Source organism: Sminthopsis crassicaudata, chromosome 6 (assembly GCF_048593235.1).
Source record: "Sminthopsis crassicaudata isolate SCR6 chromosome 6, ASM4859323v1, whole genome shotgun sequence".
Taxonomy (NCBI): Eukaryota; Metazoa; Chordata; class Mammalia; order Dasyuromorphia; family Dasyuridae; genus Sminthopsis; species Sminthopsis crassicaudata.
Window position 1 is genome coordinate 146,206,681 of NC_133622.1, and position 26,829 is coordinate 146,233,509.

A 26,829-nucleotide genomic window follows, 5' to 3' on the forward strand; every position below is an offset into this window, starting at 1 on the left:
AGCAACCACTATTTCATCTGAAATTGACAATGTTTACATTATTTCATGTCCATATCAATCAGACTCATTTTAAAGATCTGTGTTTATGAACCTCTTTTTCTTTCCTTCCTTTTTTGGGGGGGAAGGAGGCATAAGAATGAAAGATGGCCTACACCCTAGGCTAAAGAAAAGAGCAAGTCACCCCTTCCTCAAAACTTGAGAGAGAACAAGACCAAAATAAGGCTGGAGGAATGAGAGCTGAAAAAAGAGAAAAATCTGATTCAGCTATTTAGCATTTTCCCCACACTTCTGCCAAGGCTGCTCTGGCGCGCTGCTGACTCTGCATCCCTCCTCCTTTCCTGTGTTACTAAGGGGGGTTCCTGGGCAGGCTGGCAGTCCCTTGAGAATGGCCTGGCTCAGATTGACTTCAATTTAGATCACACAGGAGCTAGAGAAAGGTAAGAAGAATGTCAGAGATCCTCTTTCCAGCCTCTTCCTCATCATTACACAGCAGCACCTGGGCGAGGTCCCAGAGCAGAAGCAAAGCTTTCTACACAGGACCCCAAACCTTTCTCCTGCTTAATGAGCATGCTCAGTAAGAGAACCAGCCTCACATCAGACCCTTTTGGATGGGGGGCAGGGAGGGTGGGAGTGGTGGGAGAGAAGGAAATATCCTTTTCCGGGTTTTCTTAAGAGCTGGGAGGGGAGGAAGAGAAGCAAATCCTGAAGCTGTCATCCCCGCTGGAGCACAGGCAGGGACGGGATGAAGTGGGCGGAGCTAGGGAGGCGATGGGAGGGGCCATCAGGCATTGGGCGTGGCTCTGCATTTAAAAAAAAAAAAGATTTTCTTTGGCTTTGGTCTTTCATTTCCTTCAGTGTAGAATCCTGCTGCTCACATATTTGGGGGTGGTTGCGGAGAAGTCGATCTGATGTCACAGTGGCCCTCAAACGCCCGGGGGTTTAGGAGCACTTTTTCTTAGGGCCATCGCTTCCTACCCTGCGAGGAACATCCACACTGTACGAGGCAGTCGGTTGGCCTATAGATGAAGCTCTAATCCTCCAAGGGCCTAAACATAGTGCCTGGCATATTGTGGGTGCTTAATAAATGCTTATTAACTTCAAGTCACTTTCCATGTTTCAGCAAGCCTTTAATTAAAACCACGAGTGGAGTCCACGAAACCCCACGCCGATGAGTCCCCACGCTGCCCTGAAAAGAGGGATCCGCAGGTTTCCTCCAGAAGGGATGCTCTCTGCAGCAGCTTAGTTTGGGGCGTCCCTCCCCCAGCCCCAGCCCCGGGGCTGTCCACCTCTTGGTCAATTCTGCCCATCCCCGCCTCTTCCTGAAAAGAAGCCCGCCTCGGACGCTGCGGTGAGTGTGACCATAACCCTTCAAGTGCCCGCTTCGGGGAGGGGAGGGTGGGGTAGGAACAGGAGTGAAGTTATCCAATGAAAGTTAGGAACTATTCTCTGAACCCCGCCCTCTCCCGCCTTGGCGTTTACCTTGTCCAATGGAAGGAGCGGATTCCACTCTACGCCCCGCCCCTCCCACGTCGGACTTTTCTCTTCTTCCCTCTCTTTAGACCAGTGGAAAGAGCGAATCTTTATTGTCCCGCCCCTCTCCCAGCCCACTCATTCGAGTCAAAGGAAGGGGCAGATAATATTTTCGCCCCGCCTTGCCTCCGCCTCCAACCTCTACCCCCCGCCACCGTAAGATTGGCTGCAGACTCCGCCCCATCACGGCTGTAGCTAAAGCCAGGAAGAAGGAAGCGCCCAGATTCCGTGCTCCGGTGCCTCTTGCTCTTCTCGCGCGGGCGCACACGCACACACATATACACCAGACCAAAAAAAACAAACCCCACCAAAACCCCCCAAACACCTCAAACCCCCCGAGCACCTCCTGCCCCCCGTTCTCGGGCATGCTCAGTGAGTAGGGCAGGGTGAGAGGATTTTGGTGATTTTTTTTTTTTCGGTGGCAAGTAACAAGCGGAGCGCTCCTGCCGCCGGCACAACTCCGCCTCTGCCGCCGCTCCCAGCCCCACTTCGCACCGCCCGCTCCGCCGGCCGGGCCCCTGCCCGCCTGCCCGCATCCACCCCGGCGGCGGCGGTGCCTTCTCTTCGGGGATCTCCCCAGACTGCGGGAGAGGAGAGGAGCCCGCGGAGGCAGCACCGCGCCCGCGCCCACAGTCCGCGCCCTTCTCGGAGCCATGGGTGAGTCGTACGGCCCGAAGCCGGGCCGGGAGATGCTCCCGCTGGGGTCGCCGCCCCGCCCTCCCCTTCCGCCTTCGGCGGCGGGCGCTGCCCGTGCTCCCCGCAGCCCCGCCTGCAGAGCTTCTGGGGGCCCGTCCGCGGCCCGAGCCTGCCCTTCGCCAGCTTTCTCTGCTCCCTCGGCTGCTCTTCTTCCTTTGCTTTGCCTTCCCTATCCTTTCACTCCCTTTTCCCCTACCTCCGCACCGCCTTGCCTTCTCTCTAACCCTTTTACAGCCTTCTCCCGCTTTGCCGTGCCCATCCTTCCCTTCCTTTGCTTTCCCCTGCCCTCCCCAGCCTTCCTTCGCCCTGCTTCTGCTAAAAGGAAGGCGACTTTCAACTTCGTTATCCCTGCACTGCTCACTTACTAGTGGGCACTGCCTGGGCCAGGCTCGGGAGGGATGGGCAGGCAATTGGTAATAGGGCTTACAACTTGAGAGTGCGCTACCTATCCGTGATTTTTATAAGGAAGAGGACTAGGAGAGAGCGAGCAGGCTCTCACAGGCTGTGTGAAGGAGGCCATGAGGAAGGAGTAGGAAGAGCAGAGCATCTATGCTGCTTCGGCACTGGCACAGGGCTAGGAGGGTGGCTATGTGCCAGGGAGCCTTGGCTATGGGTTCCTTTAGTTTTGTTCCAAACTAGGAAGTAGTAGACCAAAATGCTCTAGTATGTTATTTCTGAATCTACCTATGCTAGCTGTCTTTTCTAAATCTGCAGACTTTTTTCTCCAGTTTTTATAATATACAAATATACTGCAAAGTTTCTTGTCCATGCTTTTTAAATCATGGGAAGGCAATTTATTTTATATCATTTTATACATCTATAATGTTTAGTTAAAAGCAGTAAATATGAAAATACTTGATGAACTATGTGGCATAGCTCAAATGCCTGTTTTTTGTATACCAGGATCATAGATTGAGAGTTGCAAAATGCTTTGGAAATTATCATGTGTAACTTATTCATTTTACAGTGGAAGGTGAGTCTCGGAGAGAAAAAATGACTTGTCAGAATGTCACATGGATGGTAGTTAGAGGCAGAGGCAGAAGGTCCTCCGACTCCAAACCAGTATGCTTTTCCACTGTTTCAAAGCACTGCACTAAAATGCTTGCTCTGTCTTCTCCATGTTCCTTGATATGCTTCTAATCTCTTGTCCAAAACAATTTCCCTTCTTCTTTTCTAATCTCTTCTGTTGGCATCTGCCACAGTACATCTCTAGAATTTGACCTTTTCTGATCCACTCTGTGTAATTTACTGCCAGTTAGAGCATAAGGTAGTTTTTATAATCTGCAGTTACAATTTATATTAGGTGGAGAGGTTAGCCATGTTAGCACAAAAATGGGAAGTCTCCAAGTACCAAAATATGAGTGGTATTGATAGAGCTTACAATATTAAGTAAAAACTGACTCCTAAACCAAGCCAAGGGAGGAGGTGATTTGAGATTAGGATAAAAATATAGAATCTTGTCTAATTTTTTACAAATTGTTAGGCGATTTCTTTTTTTAATATGAGGGACTTACAATGGTGGTTAATAGAAAGATGGTAATTTTGATGTCATCTCTTCTTACCCCTGAAATTTCAGAAATCCCCAACTTAGGAATGTAACAAAAGTTTGTTTGAAAGTTGATTAATTGAAATTTAGAAAATCTTTTTCCATAGATAATGGCCGGATTCCCAAACTCTCCTATAGAAAACTCCTTTAATTTGTAATGTAGTTGAAATTTTATGCATAGAAGTAGAACTTGAAGAGGCCTCAGATAATTTAATCCAAGCCCTTCAATGAGGAAACTGAGCCAGAGAGAGATTTAAGGGCTTTGCTCAAGGTCACACAGGTAGTAATGGAAAACAAGTTCACTACAATATTATTTTTTTAAAAAGACATTAGCAAAAACTTATTTTTAAAAAATTTCCTTGAATTCTAGGGTTTGAAAAAAAGGCAGGTTTAATTGAAGGAAATTACTAAGGTAGCTAGAGATATTTTGAGATTCTGAAGGACATTCTCTGCAGTTTAAAGGGATGGAACATTGAGAACCCTGTTTTTTTTTTTTTTTTTTTTTAAGATACCTGATTTCAATTAGGCATCTTATATTTATTAAGTACCTACTATATGCTAGATAATATCCTAAGCTCTGGACATACACAGAAAGACTTTTTAATAGCTCACATCTAATTTCATTTCAAAATCTGTATTTCTTTTTCTTGATACAAATGTATCACTAATGCTGTTGTATCAATGATAATTAGAATTGTTGGGCAGAATGAAGAGAAGAGGTTTAAAATGCTCCCTCAATTAGATCCAAGCTGGAAGAAAAAGGGAAAGAAGGACAGAATTTAATCAGGATGTTTCATGAAAAAAAAAATTGTTTAAGGTTAGATTAAGCTGTGAATAGTGAATGACAACAGAAAAGGAGGGGGTAACATCATCTATATGATACTCCAACTATGAAAAAGATGATGGAAAAGCTATTGGCTTGTTGATTGATACATGAACACTATATACTTTTTATTTGGAATGAATAGCCAGTTGGGATGTTTGTAAATGGAATATTTGTAATATTAGGAATCATTATCGATTTCTCTACCTGTCTGGAATCAGGAAACCCATTTGAGACTCAGATCTGATTCTTACTAGTTTTATGATCCTAGTTAATCTCAACCTCTTAGGACCTCAATTTAATTTTGCTGCAAGATGAATTATAAATAGTCAGCATGGGGTAGTGAATTAAAAAGCCTCAGAGTAAGAAAAACCTGAGTTCAGATCCGACCTCTGATATATGCTCGATTTGTCATCTTGGGCAGGTTACAAAACCTCCCAATTCGTCCCAGGCAGCTCTTTGGAACTATAAGTTGATGATCTGCATTGGTAGCATGAATTTCAACTTTAGCTTTTTGACCCTGACACCCAGCCCCCAACCGCTAGTATGAAATATGTATAGTAGTAGAATAGTGGTACAATTCCATTCCAGTTGTAGTACATTTTAATAAATGCATTCTGAGATTTCTTCATAAAAACATTGAAATCAAATTAGATCTCCTTGGGGATAATTTCAAAGGAATCCCACTCTCCAATATTGTGTATGAGTTTATTACTTTTTTCAGTAGTTGTTCCATATCACATTTACCTGTGTCATAAGTAATTATACATTGAGGTAGAGCTCCTCCGTTTAAATCAAATCCTCTTTAAAAAGATTCTTGTTCTCTTAGTCCCAGGTTCTTGTTAATTGTCATCAAGTATACAGACAGATTTATGTAAGGCACATCCCCAGCTATATCATTATAGAGTTATAGGAAGAATAAGTGTCTAGGCGCTTAGTAAATCTTCTGTTTCCAGGGAGTTCCTGGAGCTGAAGGATCAGGTGATCAGTAATATATGTTGTTGAAAATAATTGAATGACTTAGCGTCTTTTAAATCTCTGTAGACAAGCTTCTAAAATCTCTTGCAATTTGCTTGATAATTATTCATCTTTATTATCTAGTGTAATTTTCTAGGAGGAGAGAGGGGTTTGGTATGGAGGATAACATCCTTGGAAGCAAATCCTAAATTTGAGTTTTTACTTACTGAGCACTGTTTGATTTATTTGAGGACAAGAAAGATTTACTAATATTAATAAAAATTATCAGGCAGTTAAGTAGTATGATGTCAGACTCAACTAGAAATAGATACAGGCAACATATTGACTTAGAAAACCAGAAATTAGCATCATCTGTGTTGTATTTTTATTTTGTTACACATTTTCCAATAACATTTTAGTCTGGTTTGCTGCTCTGTGAAGTTTCTGGCCTCTAGTTTGATGCCTGTGGTGTAATGGATAGAGCACTGGAAGTGAGAGTCAGGAAGACTTGCTTCCAGTACCTATGGTATGATGCTGGGGAAAATCATTTTACTTCTTTCAACCTCAATTTTCTCATCTAGAAAATGGGGCTAATACTACTAGCCTACATTGGAGAGTTGTTGAGATGATGTATATAAAGTGCCTATGCAAGCCTCAAAATTAATTAAACTTAGCAAGCTTAAGATTTGCAAGTGAGAGGGAAAGTGGTAGATAGATTCTACGAAAAACTTATTAAGATTCACCAAATCAAATCAACATACACGTGATATTTGATGATGAGAGAGAAAGATAAAGAGGGAGATAAATATATGAGAGAATATGGTTCAGGAAAAAGAAATGATAGAGACCAAAAACTTTTAGATAATAAAGTAAATGTGTCTCTATTATTATGAACATTATTCAAAAAAAAAAAAAAAAGGATAGGCTCTGGATATGGCAAGTATCAAATAATACTGAAGAGCATGAAGAGAATGAAATTGACTATTTCAACAGAAAGATATAGATTTATTGTGTATGTAGAAGATATGTATGAAGGTATGTAGATATCACAATGACAGTTACCTGTGCATAATCAGACCATTGACTAGTCAGAGCTAAGAGAATTTATAATAAACAAAAAGGAAATATAATTATGAAGATCTAATACTGAATTATTTAAGAAAGCTATTAAAAGTGGGAAATGGACAACAGAAATGACATCAACACTGACTCAACAGTTTTATCCAGAAGTTAAATAAATTAATTTATATTACAGGGAGACCCCCCAAAACCTACAAAACGTCTTCATCTACAAACATTTGATTTGCCAAAAAGAGAGAGCAGCCAACAGCAAAATGAGGTTACAAAATAACTTCATCTGTAAAATTTTGATGAACTGTTATGAGCAGCATTTCTCAGAAAAAAAAAAAAAAAAAAGCAAGGGAGGATGAAACCAAATTAAAGAAAACTTGCCACTATATTCAGCTAAGTAAAGTTATCCCAAGTGCATTCAAAGATGAAAATGAAAAGAGGATTACAAACAAAAGAAAAATGGAAAAGATTTGCAACAGTTATTACAACCAACTTTTTTCTCTACTAACTTGTTATGGTACTAACACACTGGGAACTGCTATTGTGATAAAGGAGGTAAGAAATAGCATTAGGAAAAAAAAAGTCAGGAAAAACAGTCAAATTAGATTATGTTCTTCATTTTTGAAGAGGACCAATAACATCATAAGATGATGTCTTTTTTTTTTTTTTTTGAATGGCAATATTTAAATTCAAACAACAGTCAAGATACAAAAGTAATCTATTGTAAACCTTGAAGTGTATCACATTCTCTTTAAGGCTAGATTTTTCTTTTTTATTAAAGCTATTTATTTTCACACCGTATATTTAGATAATTTTCAACATTCACCTTTGCAAAACCTTGTGTTCCAGTTTTTTTTTTTTTTCCTTCCCTTCCTCTATCCCTTCCCCTAGATGGAAGTAATCCAATATGTATTTTATATGTATTTCCACAATTATCATGGTGTATAAGAAAAATCAGATCAAAAAGGAAAAAAAAAATGAGAAAGAAAACAAAATGGCTAGCAACAAAAGAGTGAAACAACTATGTTGTGATCCACACTCCACAGTTCTCTCTGGTTGCAGATAGCTCTTCCCATCACAAGATCATTGGAACTGGCCTGAATCATCTCAGTGTTGAAAAGAGCCAAGTCCATCAGAATTGATTATCTTGTAATCTTCTTGTTACTGTGTACAGTGATCTTCTGGTTCTACTTACTTCACTTAAGCATCATTTCATGTAAATCTCTCCAGGCCTCACTGAAATCAATAGGATGTCTTAATTCATGCTTGAATTGAATTTAAGTAAGGCAGAGCTGTCTACTCTCTTTCAGTCATTAGTGGCAAGAAAAGTCAAGATGACTGTTGATGGCCCAGGATACAGTGGATGATCTTGCCATCTTTGACGTCTGACCAGGATCTAAGCACTCCACACCTCCTACTTTAGCCTCTTTCATGACCATTTAAACAAATTGTGCCCATTCCATGAAGGACGGTTTTTACATGTTTGGATAGACATCTCTCTAAAACTCACTGACTAGTTTGAGGCTCCAACCTGGTTTAAGTTGTCTTTTTAGATGGTTTGCTGGAGTGTGGCCAAAGGTGAGCATTGAGTGCCAATTAGACACCAAAGATGGATGAGCAGCCCTAAAAAGGACTCAGCAAGCCTTCATACCAGAGGTGCTAGTTCTCTTTGAACATTCCATATACCTACATTGTGTATACATAGAGAAAAACAGTGCTAGAAGTGTTGCAATTGGAAGGATTTTTGAGGACCTCTTTAAAAGGTACTTGAAAGAGGAGAAAATACCAAAGACTGTGGAAAAACTATCATACCTTACTGATGCCAAAATACATGACTAAGAAAACATTATAACTGCTGGGCCTACAAGTCTGCTCTTCATCTATAGAAAGCCTTTATGAAGGTCTTTTACACACAAAATGAAAGCTGCTTTTATGAGGCTATTAGAAAATAAGCTGATTTTCACAAACAGTGTTGAGGAATCATATATTTATCATCTTAAAATCAAGGGTGTAGAGTATAAGATTCCATTATGCTTATAGATTCTAAAAATATATTCAACTTAAAATACTACTTTATATGCTCTTTTATTACAAAGTGTCTCCCATATATCAAGGTCTATCAAGATACTTTGGAAAGTGTATACCTCTGATAATAAGCATAATTTGAGGCATAAAACAGGAAGATTTATGCTCACCAAAAGTTTGTACTGCTGAGGTAGAAATTCACCAGTCTCTAGAGTTTTCCTGTGGATGTTGAGGTCTTCTGAATAATGTTTGCTAAAGATAATGTATAGAATGTATTAGGCCCAAGACACTTCTGAGCTTCTTGGAAGAGAATTGTACTCAAAGGAGTTTGATCTGTCTATCCATTCAGGAAATGCTAAAACATTTAAGAATGTCTGTTACCTATCATACACTGAATCTCAAGATAAGCTCAAAATGGGTAAATGATTTAAAGTTAAATGGTGTTCTCATGTGCAAATTAGATGAGAATGGAAGAAATTATCTGGCAGATTTATGGATAAGGGTACAAGTTCATAACCAAACAAGTGTTAGATTCATGGGAAGTAAAATAGATTGTTTTGATGACATAATTAAACTTTTTTTTTGCACAAAGCAACCAAAAGTAAAAAAATAAAATAAATAAATCAAGAAACTGGGAAATTTTTTTGGAGCAAGTTTTTCTGATAAAGGTCTCATTTCTTAAATATATAGAGAACTGACCCATTTTGGTATTTTTTCAAAAAGCTGTTCCTAATTGATAGGAAAGAGGACATGAACAGGCAATTTTCAGAGGAAAAAACCCAAATGTACCAATGTCATATAAAAAAATTCTAAATCACTAATAATAGAGGGTACCACATCACACTTATCAAATTATCTAAGATGATAAAAAAGGAAAAACAAATACTGGAGGGAATGGGGGAAGAAAATAGATACATTTAATGCACTGTTGGTGAAGCTATGAACTAGTTCAACCATTCTGCAGAACAATTTGGAACTATGTATAAAAGGCTATAAATTCTTTGGCATAGCAATAATGCTACTATTGTACTTCAAGGAGATCAAAATAAAAGGAAAAGGAAAAAGTAAAAAAATTTACAGAAGATGGTAAAAAATTGGAAACTGAGGAGAGATGCCTATGAATTGGGAAATGGCTGAACATTTTTGTTTATGATAGAATTACTTGTAAGAAATGATGAAGGTTTCTGAAAACTCTGGGAAGACTTATATGAACTGATGTGAAGTGAAATGAGCAAAACCAGTAGAACAATCTACTCCGTAATAACATTATTGTAATGATAATCAACTGTGAAAATCATAGTAACTATGATTTATATAATAGTCTACCATGACTCCTTAAGAACTCATGATATAAAATCTTATCCACCTCCCGATAGAGAACTTTATAGACTCACAAAGTGCAAACTGAAGCATATTTTTTTTTCTTCTTAATTTTTCTTGATTTAAATAACTTTTGGAACATAGCTAATAAAGAAATATGTGTTTCAAGACTTCATATAATACACCTATATTCACATTTAGTGGATATCATATTTTTTGTCTTAATGGTTTGGGGGGGAGGAATGAAAGAAAGAATTTAGAACTGAAAATAAAAATAAAAATTTAAAATGAAAAGATATATATAATATACATACATATGTATATATGTACATATACACATACACACATATGTATGTCTGTATATGTATAGTCATACATATATGTATGTATATGTGTGTATACACATACACACATATACATGAATGTTGTCTAGATTTCAACAAGCATCAGAATGGATTCTTTATAAAACATGGCCAGCAGAATGTATATCTAGGATAGTTAATTAAGATGAATAATGAGCTGGATCCGGAATTGAAAAAGGGTGAGGAAAGTAAGCTGAATTGCTTCCTGGGGAATTGCAGAACAGTTTTACTGACCCCAGGTTTCCTATAATGGAAAGGTTCCTCTTTTCATTTACAAAGTATTGCTGCCACAAGACTATTTCCCCTGTAGAACTATTTATATTACCAAAAATCTTAGGAACACAAATTTCATGACAAACATTTCAATTTTTAATATGAATATTTTTCCTTGGTTATGTTTTTATTTTTAAAATACATTTTATTACCATCTTTTTTTTTAATAACTTTCAATTCATTCTCACTCTTTTCAGAGATCTGTGCTTTATAATAAAGGATTTTTAGAAAGAGAAGCAAAATTCTGCAAAGCTAACAAGATCATCAAAAAAATTAAATACTGTTTTTGTATAACTATAGCCCCCCATTCTTTTAAAAAAGGAGGCCATTATAATTTTGTGGCATTTTCAATTTTTTTAATTATTCTTTTTATTTATCATAGTCATAGAATATATTGTTTTCTGGTTCTGCTTATTTCATTTTTTATCAGTTCATAGAAATCTTCCCATGCTTTTTTTATACTTATAAAGTTCAGAATTTTTTACATTACAGTAGTATTCCTTTCATGTACTCCAACTTGTTTAGCCATTCCTCAGGTTGATGGACATCTATATTGTTTCCAATTCTTTGGTAACATAAAAAAGATAGTACAAATATTTGGTGTATATGGGGCAACAAATACTTAATAGCCGGGTAGGTCACTTAACTTCTATTTGCTCCAGTTTCACCCTCTTAAAACAGGGATATTATGCTTGGGTCACTCTATCCTGGGCCTGCACATTTTTCTTAATGATTTGTATAAAAACGTAGATGACATGACATTAGACTGGGAAGGTTAGAAACACTAGGTGATAGGATATAAAAATTTCTTTAGAGGTTGTGCAGTAGGTTGAATTTAAGGAGATGAAACTAAGTAGGAAATTAATGTGAAGTCTTACATTGGATTAAACACACACACACACACACACACACACACACACACACACACACACACACACACAAATTAACCATGCAAGTGAAGCCTTAGAGGGAGAGACCTGATTAGACAGTCATTTTTCTGGTTGAGGTCTTAAAGTTATAGCTTATTGAAAACCTATTTGAGTCAGCAGTACGTTGTGGTAGCCAAAAAAAGCTAATTCAGTCTTGAACTGTATTACTTCTAGGAACAAAGAGAAATCTCTAGATGTCCTAGTTTAAAATGAACATGGGTAATCTGTCAAGAAGAGGTTGTAGGATCTTAAGTCCATGTCATCTGCAAGTCACTTGAAGGGAATTTCTGACTTGAAGAAGAAATGATTCAGAGGAGACATCATCCTCTGCGAGTATTTGAAAGAATATTGTGCGTAGAAGGAATCAGATTTGTGCTGTTTGGCTCCAGAAAGTAGAAATTGGATCATTGTGGAATTGCCAAGAGGTTTGATGTCAAGAATCACTTGCTAACAAGGAACGATTGCAAAAATGGCCAGTACCCTCCATTGGAGGATTGCAAGCAGAGAGTGGATGGCTTACTTATCAGATATGGTAGAGTGGAAGATTCCTTTTCTGTAAAGGTATGACTGGCTGGCTGCAGAGCAATCCGATATAGGCTGTATGTGTACAATCATTTAAAACATATTTCCATATTAGTCAAGTTGTAAAACAAAAATCAGGAGAAAAAAACAAACAAAAAAATGAAAATAGTATGCTTTGTTCTGCTTAGAGTCTCTGAATATGGATGGCATTTTCCATCCTAAATCTATTAAAATTGTTTTAGATCACATTACAGAGGAGACCTAAGTCCATCATAGTTGGTCATCACAAAATCTTCCTATTACTTTGTTGTTGTTTTTTAAATTTAATTTTTTTAGTATCTTATTTTCCCAAATATTGTATAATTTTCAACATTCATTTTTGCAAAACCTTGAGTTCCAAATTTTTCTCTCTTCTCTTCCCCTTCTTTACTTACAGCAAGTAATCTGATATAGGTTAAACATGTGTAGTTCTTCTAAACATATTTCCATATTCATCATGTTTCAAAAGAAAAATCAGATCAAAAGAAAAACAGTGAGAAAGGGAAAAGACAGCTAAGCCATAACTTTTTATCCAGATATTCCACTCCAGATTAACACCCTCAAAGAAGTCATATATATGGTTTGTATGTAATTCTTCTGAACGTATTTCTGTATTTGTCATGCTGAGCAAAAAAAAAAAAAAAAAAAAAAAAAATCAGATCAAAAGGAAAAGAAAACAAGCAATAAACAACAACACGAAAGGTGAAAATAACTATATTTTGATCTACATTCAGTCTTCCTAGTTTTCTCTTTGGATATGAATGGCATTTTCCATCACAAGTCTATTGGAATTGAGGCCCATCTATTGATGAAGATCTTAAGATGTAAGTGTAAAGAAGCATGGGAAGACTTAAGAATGAAGAGATGCAAAATGAAGAAAGCAAACCCAAGATAAGTATGTATGCCAAAATCAATGGATGCAATAAAAACAATGTAAAATATAAAAACAACAGTAATATAATGATTTTAACTGAATACTCTGACATTATAATGACAAAATTCAGCCCCAAAAAGAGATATGAGAAGACACTTCCTTCTTTGAACTGTGAGGTGGCAGCATGTGTCAGATTTTTTTGGTGCATTGGTTAATTTTGCCTGTTTCTTTTTTTATTGTTTATTATAAAGATTTGTTTGGGAGCGAGAGGAAGGCTACATTGGGAAATGTAAATGGTGTAAAAAACAAAAATTACCAATAAAAACCTATTTTTAAAATGCAACTCTGAAAGAATGTTCCAAATCATTAATAAGAGAAATGTAAACCAAAACCACTTTGAATTTTCACCTCACAAGCAGCAGGTTGACAAAAGTGACAGATAATGAATGAAGTATTCATTAAGTGCTCACTTTGTGCAATAGACTTCATATTCCAGCAGAGGAGAACACACATGTGGAAGGTTTCAGCTGTAGGATAGATGGAAAAGTTCCATGGACCTGAGAGTAACAAAAACTTTCCTTTCTGAAATTTTAGCAGTTGTGGCTGTAGTACCTATGGGAACAGTTGCCAGGCTGTATCTTCACAGGGAATGTTTCCCAGGATGATGATTGTACTCCAAGGCTTTTGGTTCATCATTCTGAATTGTCTCTATCAGGGTGTGAAGGGAGATTGTGGTGGGTTAACTTACTTGCTTCTTTCGCTAAGAGAATGGGACTAATCAATGCTAGAAAGGTTGTTGAAGACAAGTGGTTAATGCACTCATGGTAGTACTGTGAATTGGTCAAATCTTAAATCAAAATTTAAGATTGAAATTATTGTTTTGTTAGAGAGGCACTATTAGGCTTTTTAAGGAACATTTGCCATCTCCTTTCTATCTGGAGATGGCTAATCTTGTCCTTTTTTTGTTGATTCTCATTAACGTTCATTTCAGAGAATGATGTTTTCTAATATTTTCTGATTCTAAGGGTGATTCTTATATTATAAAGTCAGCAATATCCCAAGCTTTTCCTACTAATCTGTAGCCAAAAAGTATAGATGGTAAATTTATATGGTTATTGCTTTATAATTCAACATCAAACAGATTCTAGATCTGTAGATTTACTGGTAAACAAAAATGTTGTATGCAGGGTTTCCTTGAACATTTTGGAAAATATGGCAGTATATTATTTGGAATGTAGTTTTATTACTTTACCAGAAGTCATAATATTTTAAAGGCATTCAATTTTTTAAAAATGTCTTTGGGACTTAGTATGGTAAGTTCTTTTTGTTTATTTTGTTTAAATCTTTGGTGCAGATTACATTCTAGTGATTGCCAAAGTTCTGGATGATATTTTGTATGAAGGGATACTATAGTAAGGAATACTCATTTAGATTCCCTCTCTTCCATTAATGGTTTTTTCTTTTAGGAGCAGGGTCAAGAAATAATATATCCCTTCTGTAGTTGGAAAGTATAAACCAAAATGACTCTGTTTATAGGATTCCTTTCTAAGAATTCCTTGGGGAAATTTGCTGTAGCTGCTTTGTGGTGGCTCCCAGAAGGCTGATTTGTGTATGTCTTTAGGTCTGAAATAGCTACAACACTAAAGCCATCTCTACCCTAACCCATCTACTTCTGTTGTGTCTAACTGAAAATCCAGATTAATTGATGAATACACATTTGTTATGTTTATAATACTTTTTTATCCTCTTAAGCCAGTAAATAGCACTGGCCCACTTTTGTAGATAGGAAAAACAAATGGAGATTAAGTTGTTCAGTCTCCTTGATTTGTGCTTGATAAATTGCATAAAAAATACTTATCGTGTAATACTTATTTGAAAAGAGAAATACGCATTATACACTTCAACAATTATACTGTATGAGGATGTATTCTGATGGAAGTGGATATTTTCAACATAGAGACGAGCTAATCCAATTCCAATTGATCAATGATGGACAGAATTAGCTACACCCAGAAAAGGAACACGGGGAAATGAGTGTAAATTGTGAGCATTTTTTGTTTTTCTCCCCAGGTTATTTTTACCTTCCGAATACAATTCTTCCTTTGCAACAACAACAACAACAACAACAACAAAATTCGGTTCTGCACATATATATTGTACCTAGGATATACTATAACATATTTAATATGTATGGGAACGCCTGCCATCTAGGGGAGGGGGTGGAGGGAAGGAGGGGAAAAATTCGGAACAGAAGGGACCACAAGGGATAATGTAAAAAATTACCTATGCATATGTACTGTCAAAAAATGTTATAAAATTAATTTAAAGAAAAAAGAGATACAGGTTTGAACTAGAAGGAAACATTGGTTTTTCTTGTTATAGAATCAGATTAGCAGATGGCTTTGAAGAGCCACTCTTTAACCTGGCAGTGGTAATTGTACTTAGGATGCAGGTCAATGTTTTCTATATACATCTTCCATTAGCAGAATAGCCATCTTTTGCATGAAGGTTAGGCACACTAGCAACAATGGCCTAGATTAGGCATAAATTGAAGTAGTTAAAATTTGACTTTCATTTTAGATGGATGTTAATGAACCCTAAAGTTCTTATGATTTTTGTTGTTGTTGGGTTTTTGCTCATTAAATGCATTTTACCTGCTAAGGTAAATGATATATGGGTCAGTTAGTCTTTGGTGGTAAGGCAGAGACTAGTAAAAAAGGCCAAGAATCATGAATGGCAGTGCCTTCCTAGGATAACAGATCTTGTTTCAGTTTGCTTTTAATGACAGAAGCAGTTGACCATGATATTTAACTTTGTTTTATGTGAACTTCTTAAGGGAAAAAAAGTTGCTTTTTAATTTGGCTCTGCTTAAAATTGTAAATGCTGTACTTAGGTAACAGGCTTTTTGTCTCATACTTCTTTTCTGCCAGTGTTGTCCTTTAACCTACATATGAAATGCTTTATTTAGAATAGGATTTTCAATAATGTATGTTTCAATAACACAAGCATTCGTAATTTTTATCCAAACATCTAGAGAAAAGGTGACCCTCAACAGTAGTATAGCAACCAAATTTCCTAGCAAGCTGGCTCTGGTGGCTGGGGTGGAATATAATGTCTAGAATAGGGGAAACAAGAATTCTTGAATATCCCAAGTGAAAGAGGAAATCAGATAATGGAAAGGAGAATAACTGAAATGTTTAAAAACTTGTTCGCTGAAAGGCTAGTTTGATGATGGCAACAAGAACACAATTATTATTTTCTGTTATTGTTTCCATTTGCCCCTTTTGGTTTTCCAGGAGCAGAAAATGAACAAGAACTTTATCAGCTTCTATTATTAAGTTGTTTTCCAGTTGTGTGGAACCCTTCTTGACTCCATCTGGGTTTTTTCTTGGCAAAGATACTAGAGTGGTTTGCCATTTCTATCTCCACTCATTTTACAGGTGAAGAAATGAGGCAGACAGGGTTAAATGACTTGCTTATTGTCACACTCCTAGTTTCTTAGGCTGGATTTGAACTCAGGAAGATTTCCCAGGCCTGGCATTTACATTCAGTGCACCATGTAAGCTGACCTTATCAACAGGTGTGAATATTCCTAAATTGATAAATTGCTGTGGGAAAGGAACACATAGTGCTCTAGGTCAGCATCTGTCCTATGCTCTAGAGCAGGGGTGACACAGAAATCATTTAATAAGGCAGTTGCAGGTGATGATGAGCTGAAAGCTAGGCATAACCTCCCACTGCTTGAATTCTCTAAGTTGATAATTTAGTATGGCCCTCAAGTGATGTTATAAATATCCAAATTACCCTTTGGCTGGAAAAAGGTTCCCCATCCCTGCTCAAGGGAGCAGACACATTTGAACCCAAGAAGTTTGGGTACCTCCATATCATTCTCCTGGGTCATAGATCTCACTTTAAATGGCTATTAGTGCAAAAGTAAAGATTAGTCAATCAATTCTGGCTTTAGAAACAACTTATAAATCCATTGTTTGCATACAGGGATATTTGTTTACATTTGGTATTGGTAATGAAGATCCTTGCACTTCTATACAAATTATTATATAAAGTAATTAATGACATAACATAAATGAGTTAGACCTTTGTTAAAACTGTAATCTCTATGTATTTTGAGCAAAATGAAAAAAAAAAATCAGAAGTTTGAAACTCATTCCCATATCTCTCTGGATGGAGAGGGCTCTATCACAAGATCATTGGAACTGGCCTGAATCACCTTGTTTTGCCAGATGCAGCAGAATTGATCATCACATAATCTTATTGTTGCTGTTGTACAATATTCTCTTGGTTCTACTCACTTTACCTAACAGGAGGGAACTTTTCAAAATGCGTATATTTTATTGTGAACTTAATCATTAACAAACATTATATTACATTATAGATAGTATCACCTATGTACCTTTCTCCTTCTCAGCCTCTGAATTCCTCCAGTTGTCTGGCAAATGTTAAGACAGGAGTGGGTTTTATACACTGGTATGAAGAACGGTATAGGTATTAGAACGAAGAAAGTTAAAAACCACTGAAATTAGGATAAATCCCCCACAAAAATCTCTGTAATGGAAAGGAATAGAAGTGGGGATATGTGATGGTTTCTGTGATGGAAAAATGCTCAAAAAATAAGTATTAGGAAAGGGAGCACTATTTAAGCTAAGATTTTTTTTAAATATAAAATTAATATTTAAAAAATTAGTAAATGTGTGCCATGTATATACACATATATATAAAGTCAGAGAAGGAGTTTGTCGATATCTAGGCATCTGTACACTTTAACATTTAGAGATAATAGGACATTTTTTTTTCAGAATGAAAAATATAATGATTGGCAGTAGCTTTGTAGTCTGAGAGCTGGAGGACATGGGACCTACATTTGAGAAGCCTGCAAATGACCTCCCAGATTGTTGATGTTTGGTTTTAGTTAATGCTAACTAAGGGCTTCCTAATACCAGTGATCTTTTGCTTCATAAATAAATCCACTATTTTATATTTTAAAAAACTTTTTCTTTTACATCATTTTTATTTCTGAATGGCTTCCTCTTTGTCCTTTTTAACAACAACAACAACAACAAAAAAAAACCAATAAAAAAACCAGTCTGGGATGGGAATCAAATCAAATCTTATAGACCTCAGAGTACATGCCCTATCCATTTTACCATGCTACTTTTTAGAGTGCATTTAGGGGCATAAAATATAACAAGATGGAGAAAGCAGGATAGGACCAGTCATAAAGAGTTTTAAATGCCAAAAAAGAGAGAAACTTTATATTTGATCTTGAAGCAAAAGGAAGACCTTGGAGTTTATTGGGAGAGGGAAGAGAAGAAAGGGAAATGACATACCTACACTTTAGGAAAATCCCTTTGGCAAATGTAAAGTTTTTATACAAATCATTGAGAAAAATGTGCAGGCCCAGGATAGAGTGACCCAAGCATAATATCCCTGTTTTAAGAGGGTGAGATAGAGGGGTTTTAAGAAACTGGAGCAAATAGAAGTTAAGTGACCTACCCGGCTATTAAGTATTTGTCCTCTGAGCCAATTTTGAGGACAGTATAAAAATTTTAAAGGAAGAAAAAATAACTAACTAACCTACATGGGTGGGTTCTTAATAACAGTTAATACCTAGTATCTATACTGTGCTTTAAGGTTTGCAAAATGAGTGATATAGCTAGTCAGGGTCTGTGATCAGATATGTACTCGCCTTCCCTGACTCCAGGCCAACACTTTATGAGTTGCTTTTCTTGTTACAATAGTTCCCTCATAACTATGATCAAATATAACTTTTCTCTTTGGCTTTTCAAGCTCTCAAAATCTGACCCCTTCTGCCTTCTGGGTAGGAGAAACAGTCAAGGTCAAGGGGAATGTTCAAGGAGCAAAGAAGCGACCAATTAGTCTGGACTATGAGGGATTATGACCTAGTAGATAGAGAGCTGGCCTTTGAGTTGTAAAAATATGGATTCAAGTTTGACCTCTGATATAAGACTGGCTTTGTAACCCTGGGCAAGTCTTATTGTAATTACAAGATTACAAGACACAAGCCATTGCCTTGACTCAGGTCTCTAAAACAAATGTTCTTAATCTGAAGTTAATGAACTTAATTAATTAATTGATTGATTGATTTTTGTTGAAGTTTTTATTTAAAAACATATGCAAGGATAATTTTTTCAACATTGATCCTTGAAAAATCTTGTGTTCCAATTTTTCCTCCCCTTCTCCCCACCTCCTTCCCTCGATGGTATGTAAAAATATATGTTAAATCCAATATAGGCATACATATTTATACAATTATCTTGCTGCACAAGAAAAATCAGATCAAAAAATTTAAAAATGAGAAAAAATAAAATTTAAGCAATTCAACACAATTTAACAAAAAGAGTGAAAATGCTATGTTGTAATCCACCCTCAGTTCCCACAGCCCTCTCTCTGGATGTATATGGCTGTCATTATCATAAGATCATTGGAACAGACCTGAATCATCTCATTGTTGAAAAGAGCCAATCAGTTGATGAACTTTAAAAATGGTGACTTATACTTAATCATATTTTTTGGTAATCCTTCATATTTAAAAAAAAATGGACTTAAAACCTTCTGAGAAGGGGCATAGATTTCACTGAATTGTCAAAGGGGATGATGACTCAGAAAATGGGAAGAACTACTGTTTTAAGATTATAAGATGCAGAGTAGGTGCATTGGTAGAGGAAGTTCCCAACATTAATGAAATTATGAATCTGTTCTCTCCAAAAATTGTTTCTTCATTTGTTGATTGATTGATACTTATGTACATCCTTCAAAATCTAACAGTATAAAAGGATTTAAAGTATCAGGGATATAATGTTGATGTTTTCATATGTAGATGAAATCTTTGACATGTTTTTTTTTTTTTTTTTTTAGCATTTTGTCTTGTCTTTATATAATATTATGCCTTTTCATTTGTATACACTGTAATACCATCTTGTATGAGATTCCACATGGAGAAAAATCTCATTTTAACTTTGATATTTTGAAATCTCTTTAATGCTGTTGTTATGAATATTACTTCTGTTACAAATGGCGCTTCTCCATTTTTTCATGAGTTGATGTGTCCAAAAAAAAAATTAACAGTCTCATGGCCAACCTTCTGTATTTGAATTTGTTAGTTTTTAGTACTTAAACTCTGTTTTAGTAAGCACATAGGATTCTTTCTTTGTCTATATTTGGAACTTTTCTGGCATAGTAAAGTTTTTAATTATTGTATTCTATCAGCAGAGGTAGAAATCTTAGTGTTTGCTATTGATTTTCAGAGTACTGTGATATTGATGAACAGGATTTAGAAGATTGAACTGATGTTATGAAATCATTTGTGTTTATTGAGAAGGAAAAAGGCTCTTAAGATACCTTCTAGTGCTAAATTTATAGTACATGTGGTCTGTTTGCCAGTGTTTTCTAATTTAAAACTATAGTGCATAATATAAAGACATATGACTAAGAACTTAAGAAGTGGGTTCAGACCTTTGTGAAATCCTTGTTAGATGACAGTCCTGCTATATATTTGACTTTATGCTAATCTCTATGGAGATTCCAAAGAAGTCCAAGATATAGCCTTTATTTATTTATTTGTTTGTTTACTTGTTCATTTATTTGCTTGCTTATTTATTTATTTAAGAGCTTAGTCTGAGAAGAAACCTGGTAGACAATCTAGTAATTAAAGGAAAAATTAAATGCTGAATTCGGGAGAGAGCTAGAACTGAATTTATTATCAATTTTGAGCTAGACAGACCTTCAGGGCAATCAAGTCCAACCTCTGCTTTTTATAAATTTGGTAACTGAGGAAGAGAAGAGATTAAGCAAGTGTGTGGGGCAGCGACACTTACCCAGATTAAAATCAGAGACTCTAGGTAAAAAAGCAAAAAAGGATTTATTAAGATCTCAGGAGAAAGGGCAGCTCCCAACAGACAAGTTGTCAATAGAGGAATGAAAAATTCAAATGGCCAAACACAAGATTATATAGACCTTAATGTGGAAGTCCCCCCCCTCCCAGCCTCTAACCTTTTCTCCCATTGGCTGAGGAGTTCTAATTTACACTAAGAGTATATATCTATCCCAGAAACAAAGAATATTAGTCAATGACGGACTCTTTACTGGATTAGGTACTAATGAAAAGATGGGGAGGGGGAACAGGGACTGTAAATTTATCTAAGACAATCAAATACCTGCAGCTTTTAGCTATAGCACAATTTGTTATTGCAAAATCTCAAGTCGCAATTAGGGCATAGGTTGAGGCCACATTTTTATGAGAGGTCTTAACTCAGTTTATCCCATTCATAAGTGTCTCGGGATCATATAACCAGTCTGGGATAGGAATCAAATCAAATCTTATAGACCTCAGAGTAGATGCCCTATCCATTTTACCATGCTACTTTTTAGAGTGCATTTAGGGGAATAAAATATAACAAGATGGAGAAAGCAGGATAGGACCAGTCATAAAGAGTTTTAAATGCCAAAAAAGAGAGAAACTTTATATTTGATCTTGAGGCAAAAGGAAGACCTTGGAGTTTATTGGGAGAGGAAGAGAAGAAAGAGAAGTGACACAACCTACACTTTAGGAAAATCCCTTTGGCAAATGTAAAGTATCCTTTGAAGTTGACAAACTTGAGACAAGGAGACAATAGACCAAATGAGAGGTTATGGGAACTATTAGGGTTGGAGCTATTTTTGAAAGCACTTTGTAAGCCATAAACCACAAGATTTTATTTTTCAATGTTAAAAATATACTTACAATTAAAAGCAAAATTAACACTTCAATAATAAAAATAAGATGAAGTTCTTATGATTTATCTCAAAAGTAATTTTGGGATCCATTTCAGAGAATGCTGTAATATTATTCTCACTCTAAACTTCCAATTCAAGATGACTTGAAATTAAAGTTCACTTGACAAAGGGCATATGATATTAAAACAGGTTTTTCATCCTATAGATCAATATCTTGCAGAATGTTTTTTTTATTTCCCTTAGTGGAGGAAATATTTTTATTCTTAGTAGCAACAGCAACAATAATAATATAAGAAGGGAGTTACAGTAGCAGTTCAGAAATCCTCACACAGTTTCAGAAACAATATGACTTAAAGTCTAGTTTTATTAAGAAAAGAGTACAGAGTGACCAAAAAAAGGAGTAGCTCAAGGTTTTATGAGACCACAGGTTAGGAGCTGAAAGGGTAATGAGAAAACTGAGGTCTAAAGAGGTAAAAATGACTTGCCCAAAATCACTAATGTAAGTGGCAGAGATGAGGCTTCAAGTAGTCAGTATCTGTGAAGCACCTCCTATGTACTATGTACTAGTGGTGCAATAAGAGCAAAAGATAATCCCTACCTTATGATGTAATAGGCAAAACAGCAAGCAAATAAATATGTATAGACAAGCTATATGCAGGATAAATAAGAAATAATTAGCGGAGGGGGAAGATTATTATATTACTGGAATTAAGGGGGGTTAAAGAAGGCTTCTTGTAGCAAATGAGATTTTACTTGGGACTTAAAGAAAGCTGATATTTGGAGTAGAAGAGAGGGAACATTTCATGGCATTGAAGGATAGTTAGGAAAAAATGTCCAGAATTGAGATATGGAATGTTTTGTTCATGGAACAACCAAAAGGCCAGTGTCACCGGATCAAATGATATGTATTAAGTAATAAGGTCTAAGAAGACTGGTAGACTGGACTAAATGAAGTTGAGGGTAACTGATGAGCCAGCATCCAGAGCATGTAAAAGCTTTCTCCAGTGAAATGGGCTGATGAAAACAATTTATTCCAATGGCCACCAAGGTGGCTGAAGCAGACATTGAAGCAATTAGACTTGGTCATTCTTTGGTCATTTATAGCCTCCTAAGTCATTGATGGTCATCCTGACTTTGTCTTGCCACTGGGATTCTGGGAGAGAGAGGCCAACTGATGACTTTGTGCAGCTGCTTCACTTACATGCAGTTCACATGCAAATCAGTATATCACCCCATGATGTAATTGGTCCTCTTCAGAAATGAAAAATAGACAGCAAGAAGCTGGAAAGAGTCTAGGCTACGAAGGACTTTGAATGTCAAGCAGAGAATTAATAGAAAATTTGATTACCGAGGCAATAGTGAGCCATGAGAATTTGCCAAGTAGGGAGTTGACATGGTTAGACTTGGACTTTTTACGTAAATTGTAACGTGTTCTCCTGGCAGTTACAATTACTAGTCTGTCCTAGACCCACCAGAGTACCTTTGACCACTGTCCTCTGCAGTGTGAACTCTACACGGCTCGCCTCCTCTGAGGCCTTCAAAGGTCTCTGGCCACAATCTCTTGAATCTATAGTTTAATAACCGGTAGCGCACTCAGCTCTCCTGGCAGTTACAATTACTAGCTTAATAACCGGTAGCGCACTCAAGAACAGCCACGTGTAATCTTAAAAGCCTTTATTATACCTACTCACATAATGCCTTAACTGATGCCCTGACTTGTTGGTTCCCGAGTGAACACCTGGTCAGAAGACCCATGTGTTCACTACCAAAACTCTTACCTCTTTTGGCTATCCATCTTGGCTTGGCCACCCAGGCTAGGAAGCCAAGGTGAAGAACGCCAGGTTAAAGAGAGCGCTTGCTGCCTGCAGTGGGCTTACATAGGGCCTGTGAGGTCACACACACAGCCAATCAGCGAGAGAGTCACCCATTACAAAGCTATCTCAATATGGCCAGGATCCTGCCCAAGGGCAGTCCACAGAAATTACTTCCGGGCCTCAATCTCCCGATGCACTGTGGCACCCATTTAAAGGCCCCTTATAGTAAATCACTTTACCTAAAGGCTGAATGAATGATTGATTGATGTAGGAGAAACTTGAGGCAAGCAGACCCATTGGCAGCATATTGCATTAATCAAGACATGAAATGATTCAGGTCTGCATAAAAATGATGACAGTGTTAGAAGAGAGAAGTAGAGAGATTTTCATGAGAGGTTGCAAAGGTGAAATTGGCAGATCTTGGACAATAACTTGGATCTATAGGCTATGAGCCTGAGGGACTGGGAGAATTGTGTTGCCCTTGATTTTAGTAGGATAGTTAGGGAGAAGGGTTTTGTTTGGTTGAGTTTTAGGTGTCTACTGGATGTCCATTGTAAGCTGTCTGAAAGATAGTTGGAGATGGAAGATTGGAGGTCAGCAAAGAGGTTAGGAAAGAAGAGATATATTTGAGAATCATCAGCATAGAGATGGTAATTAAATTTAATTCAGCTGTCATGTAAATGTAACTGTTAAATAAAATAAGAGCTCATGTCTGGTTTTAAGTGAGTGGCCTACTTAGGTACACAATAGAAAAGCTAACTAATTCTTCTAAATATAAACCAATACACACCATAATATGTGGATATATGTGATAGATTAATTTGAGAAACAGTCTAGTACTTTCTGAAGGAGGGTTAAAGGATTTTATGTTTAATTCTTCATTTAAGAATCTGAATTGAGAGGTAGTAAATTCATTCATTTATTTATTTATTTTTCCATTTGTTCAATTTTTTTTATTAATTTTTATAATTATAACATTTTTTGACAGTACATATGCATAGGTAATTTTTTTTTTTTTTACAACATTATCCCTTGTACTCCCTTCTGTTCCGAATTTTTCCCCTCCTTCCCTCCACCCCTCCCCTAGATGGTAGGCATTCCCATACATATTAAATATCTTATAATATATCCTAGGTACAATATATATGTGCAGAACCGAATTTTGTTATTGTTGTTGTTGTTTTTGCAAAGGAAGAATTGTATTCGGAAGGTAAAAATAATCTGGGAAGAGAAACAAAACAAAACAAAAAACAAAAAACAATGCTCACAGTTTATACTCATTTCCCAGTGTTCCTTTTCTGAATGTAGCTGATTCTGTCCATCTTTGATCAATTGGAATTGGATTAACTCTTCTCTATGTTGAAGATATCCACTTCCATCAGAATACATCCTCATACAGTATCATTATTGAAGTGTATAATGATCTCCTAGTTCTGCTCATTTCACTCAGCATCAGTTGATGTAAGTCTCTCCAAGCCTCTCTGTATTCCTCCTGTTGGTCATTTCTTACAGAACAATAATATTCCATAACATTCATATACCATAATTTACCCAACCATTCTCTAATTGATGGACATCCATTCATTTTCTAGTTTCTAGCCACTACAAAAAGGGCTGCCACAAACAGAGGTAGTAAATTTAAATAGGTAAATTCTGAAAGGGAAAACCAAATTCCCATTTGATAGCAATTAAATATGGTGGTATTTCAAAATCTCTTATACTTCTTTATGTTCCCCCAAAATTCTTTCTATTAGGCAATAGAGTTAGAAAATGTAACAACTAACCAAACAAATTGTGGAGGCAGAGGAAAGTTGTTGTTATTCTATAAAAAAGTGCTATTTTCTAGATCATGCAATGTTGGTTAATTATGAAAAAAAAACTTACTAGATTATTTTTTGAACAAATGTCTTAGTGCATGTTGGAAATTGCTCATAGAATTCATAACATATACTTAAGACAAAATTTTAAAATTTATTTTTAGCATTATTTTATTTGTACAAATACATGCAAAGATAGTTTTCAACATTTTTACAAAATCTTATGTTCCAGATTTTTCTCCCTTCCTGTCCTCCCCCCCCCCCCTGTCAGATAGCAAGCAATCTGATAAGAGGTCAAACAATGAAGACACATTTTTAATAAAAAGATTCTCTTCTATAGAAACACTTAAAGAGCTTGTATTAAGTTCTGGAAGTTTGCAAATTTTCAGCAAAGAGATAAAAGTTAAAAATGCATAATTTTACAGTATTGAAATAGTTTTTTAAAATTGGGGGCAGCTAGATGGTGCAGAGGATAGAGTCCTGGAGTTAGGAGGATTTGAGTTCAAATCTTGTCTCAGACACTTAATACAGTCTATCTGTGTGATCCTGAGCAAGTTGCCTCACAAAAGAAAAAAAAATTTTGACTGCATAATTTAAAGATATTTTAATAGCATTTTATATTTTTGAACATATGCAAAGATAATTTTCAACATTCAGCTTTGCAAAACTTTGTGTTCCAATTTTTTTCTCTCACTATAAGCAATCTGATATAGGTTAAATACATGAAATTCTTCTAAACATGTTTCCATATTTGTCTTGGTGCACAAGCAAAATCAGATCAAAGGGGAAAAAAACATGAGAAAGAAAAAACAAACAGTAACAAAAAAGTAAAATACTATGCTTTGAACCACTTTCAGTCTCCATTGTTCTCTCTCTCTGGATGTGCATGGCACTCTCTCTCAAGTCTATTGGAATTGCCTTGAATCACCTCAGCTATTTTGTAATGACAGAAAAATAGAATTCTCCTTCAGTTTCCAACTGTTTCAGTGATGCAAAACTATTTCCCAGGGATCTCAAAGAGTCAGACATGACTGAAACTGAATAATTATGACTGAATAACAACAAATGTACCAGGTACTGAGTTAAGCACAGGAAATAGAAAGAGGCAAAAGAGGTCCTCTAGGGCTTACAGTCTAATGGGGAAGACAACAAGCAAACAAACATTTACAAACAAGTTATATACAAGATGAATAGCCAATAGTTGAGAGGGAAGTCACTGAAATCAAGAGGGATTGGGAAAAACTTCGTTTGAAAGATGAGATTTTAGTTGGGAATTTAAGGAAACTAGGAAGGCCAGTGGATCAGAGCAGAAGAGGGAAAATATTCCAAGCATGAGGGACAAGCACTATTATATCTATTATGCATGTGAAATCATGCAAAACATTTCCATTTCACAGAGAAGAAATATTAAGTGAAAAACTATACTTCATTTTGCACTCAGAATTCATCAGTTATTTTTCTGGAGGTGGATAGCAATATA

The 26,829-nt window shown here is 36.4% G+C and overlaps 1 protein-coding gene and 1 long non-coding RNA gene across 5 annotated transcripts in view; both read left to right on the forward strand.

The window, feature by feature from the left end:
- The first annotated feature begins 318 nt into the window (after positions 1 to 318).
- Positions 319 to 1,321, forward strand: LOC141545800 (uncharacterized). The gene is made up of 2 exons (XR_012483143.1): positions 319 to 437; positions 1,121 to 1,321. It is a non-coding gene; the product is annotated as an uncharacterized LOC141545800 (long non-coding RNA).
- A 371-nt stretch (positions 1,322 to 1,692) lies between these two features.
- RAP1GDS1 (Rap1 GTPase-GDP dissociation stimulator 1) overlaps positions 1,693 to 26,829 on the forward strand; it is a 216,152-nt gene continuing 191,015 nt past the window's right edge. Inside the window, exon 1 of one of the 4 annotated variants that reach the window (XM_074273052.1) lies at positions 1,693 to 2,187. In XM_074273052.1, coding sequence (XP_074129153.1) covers positions 2,184 to 2,187 — 4 coding nt within the window. In that variant the 5' untranslated portion in view covers positions 1,693 to 2,183. The remainder of the gene's footprint in view (positions 2,188 to 26,829) is intronic. The other 3 variants (XM_074273053.1, XM_074273054.1, XM_074273055.1) reach the window with 3 other exon arrangements.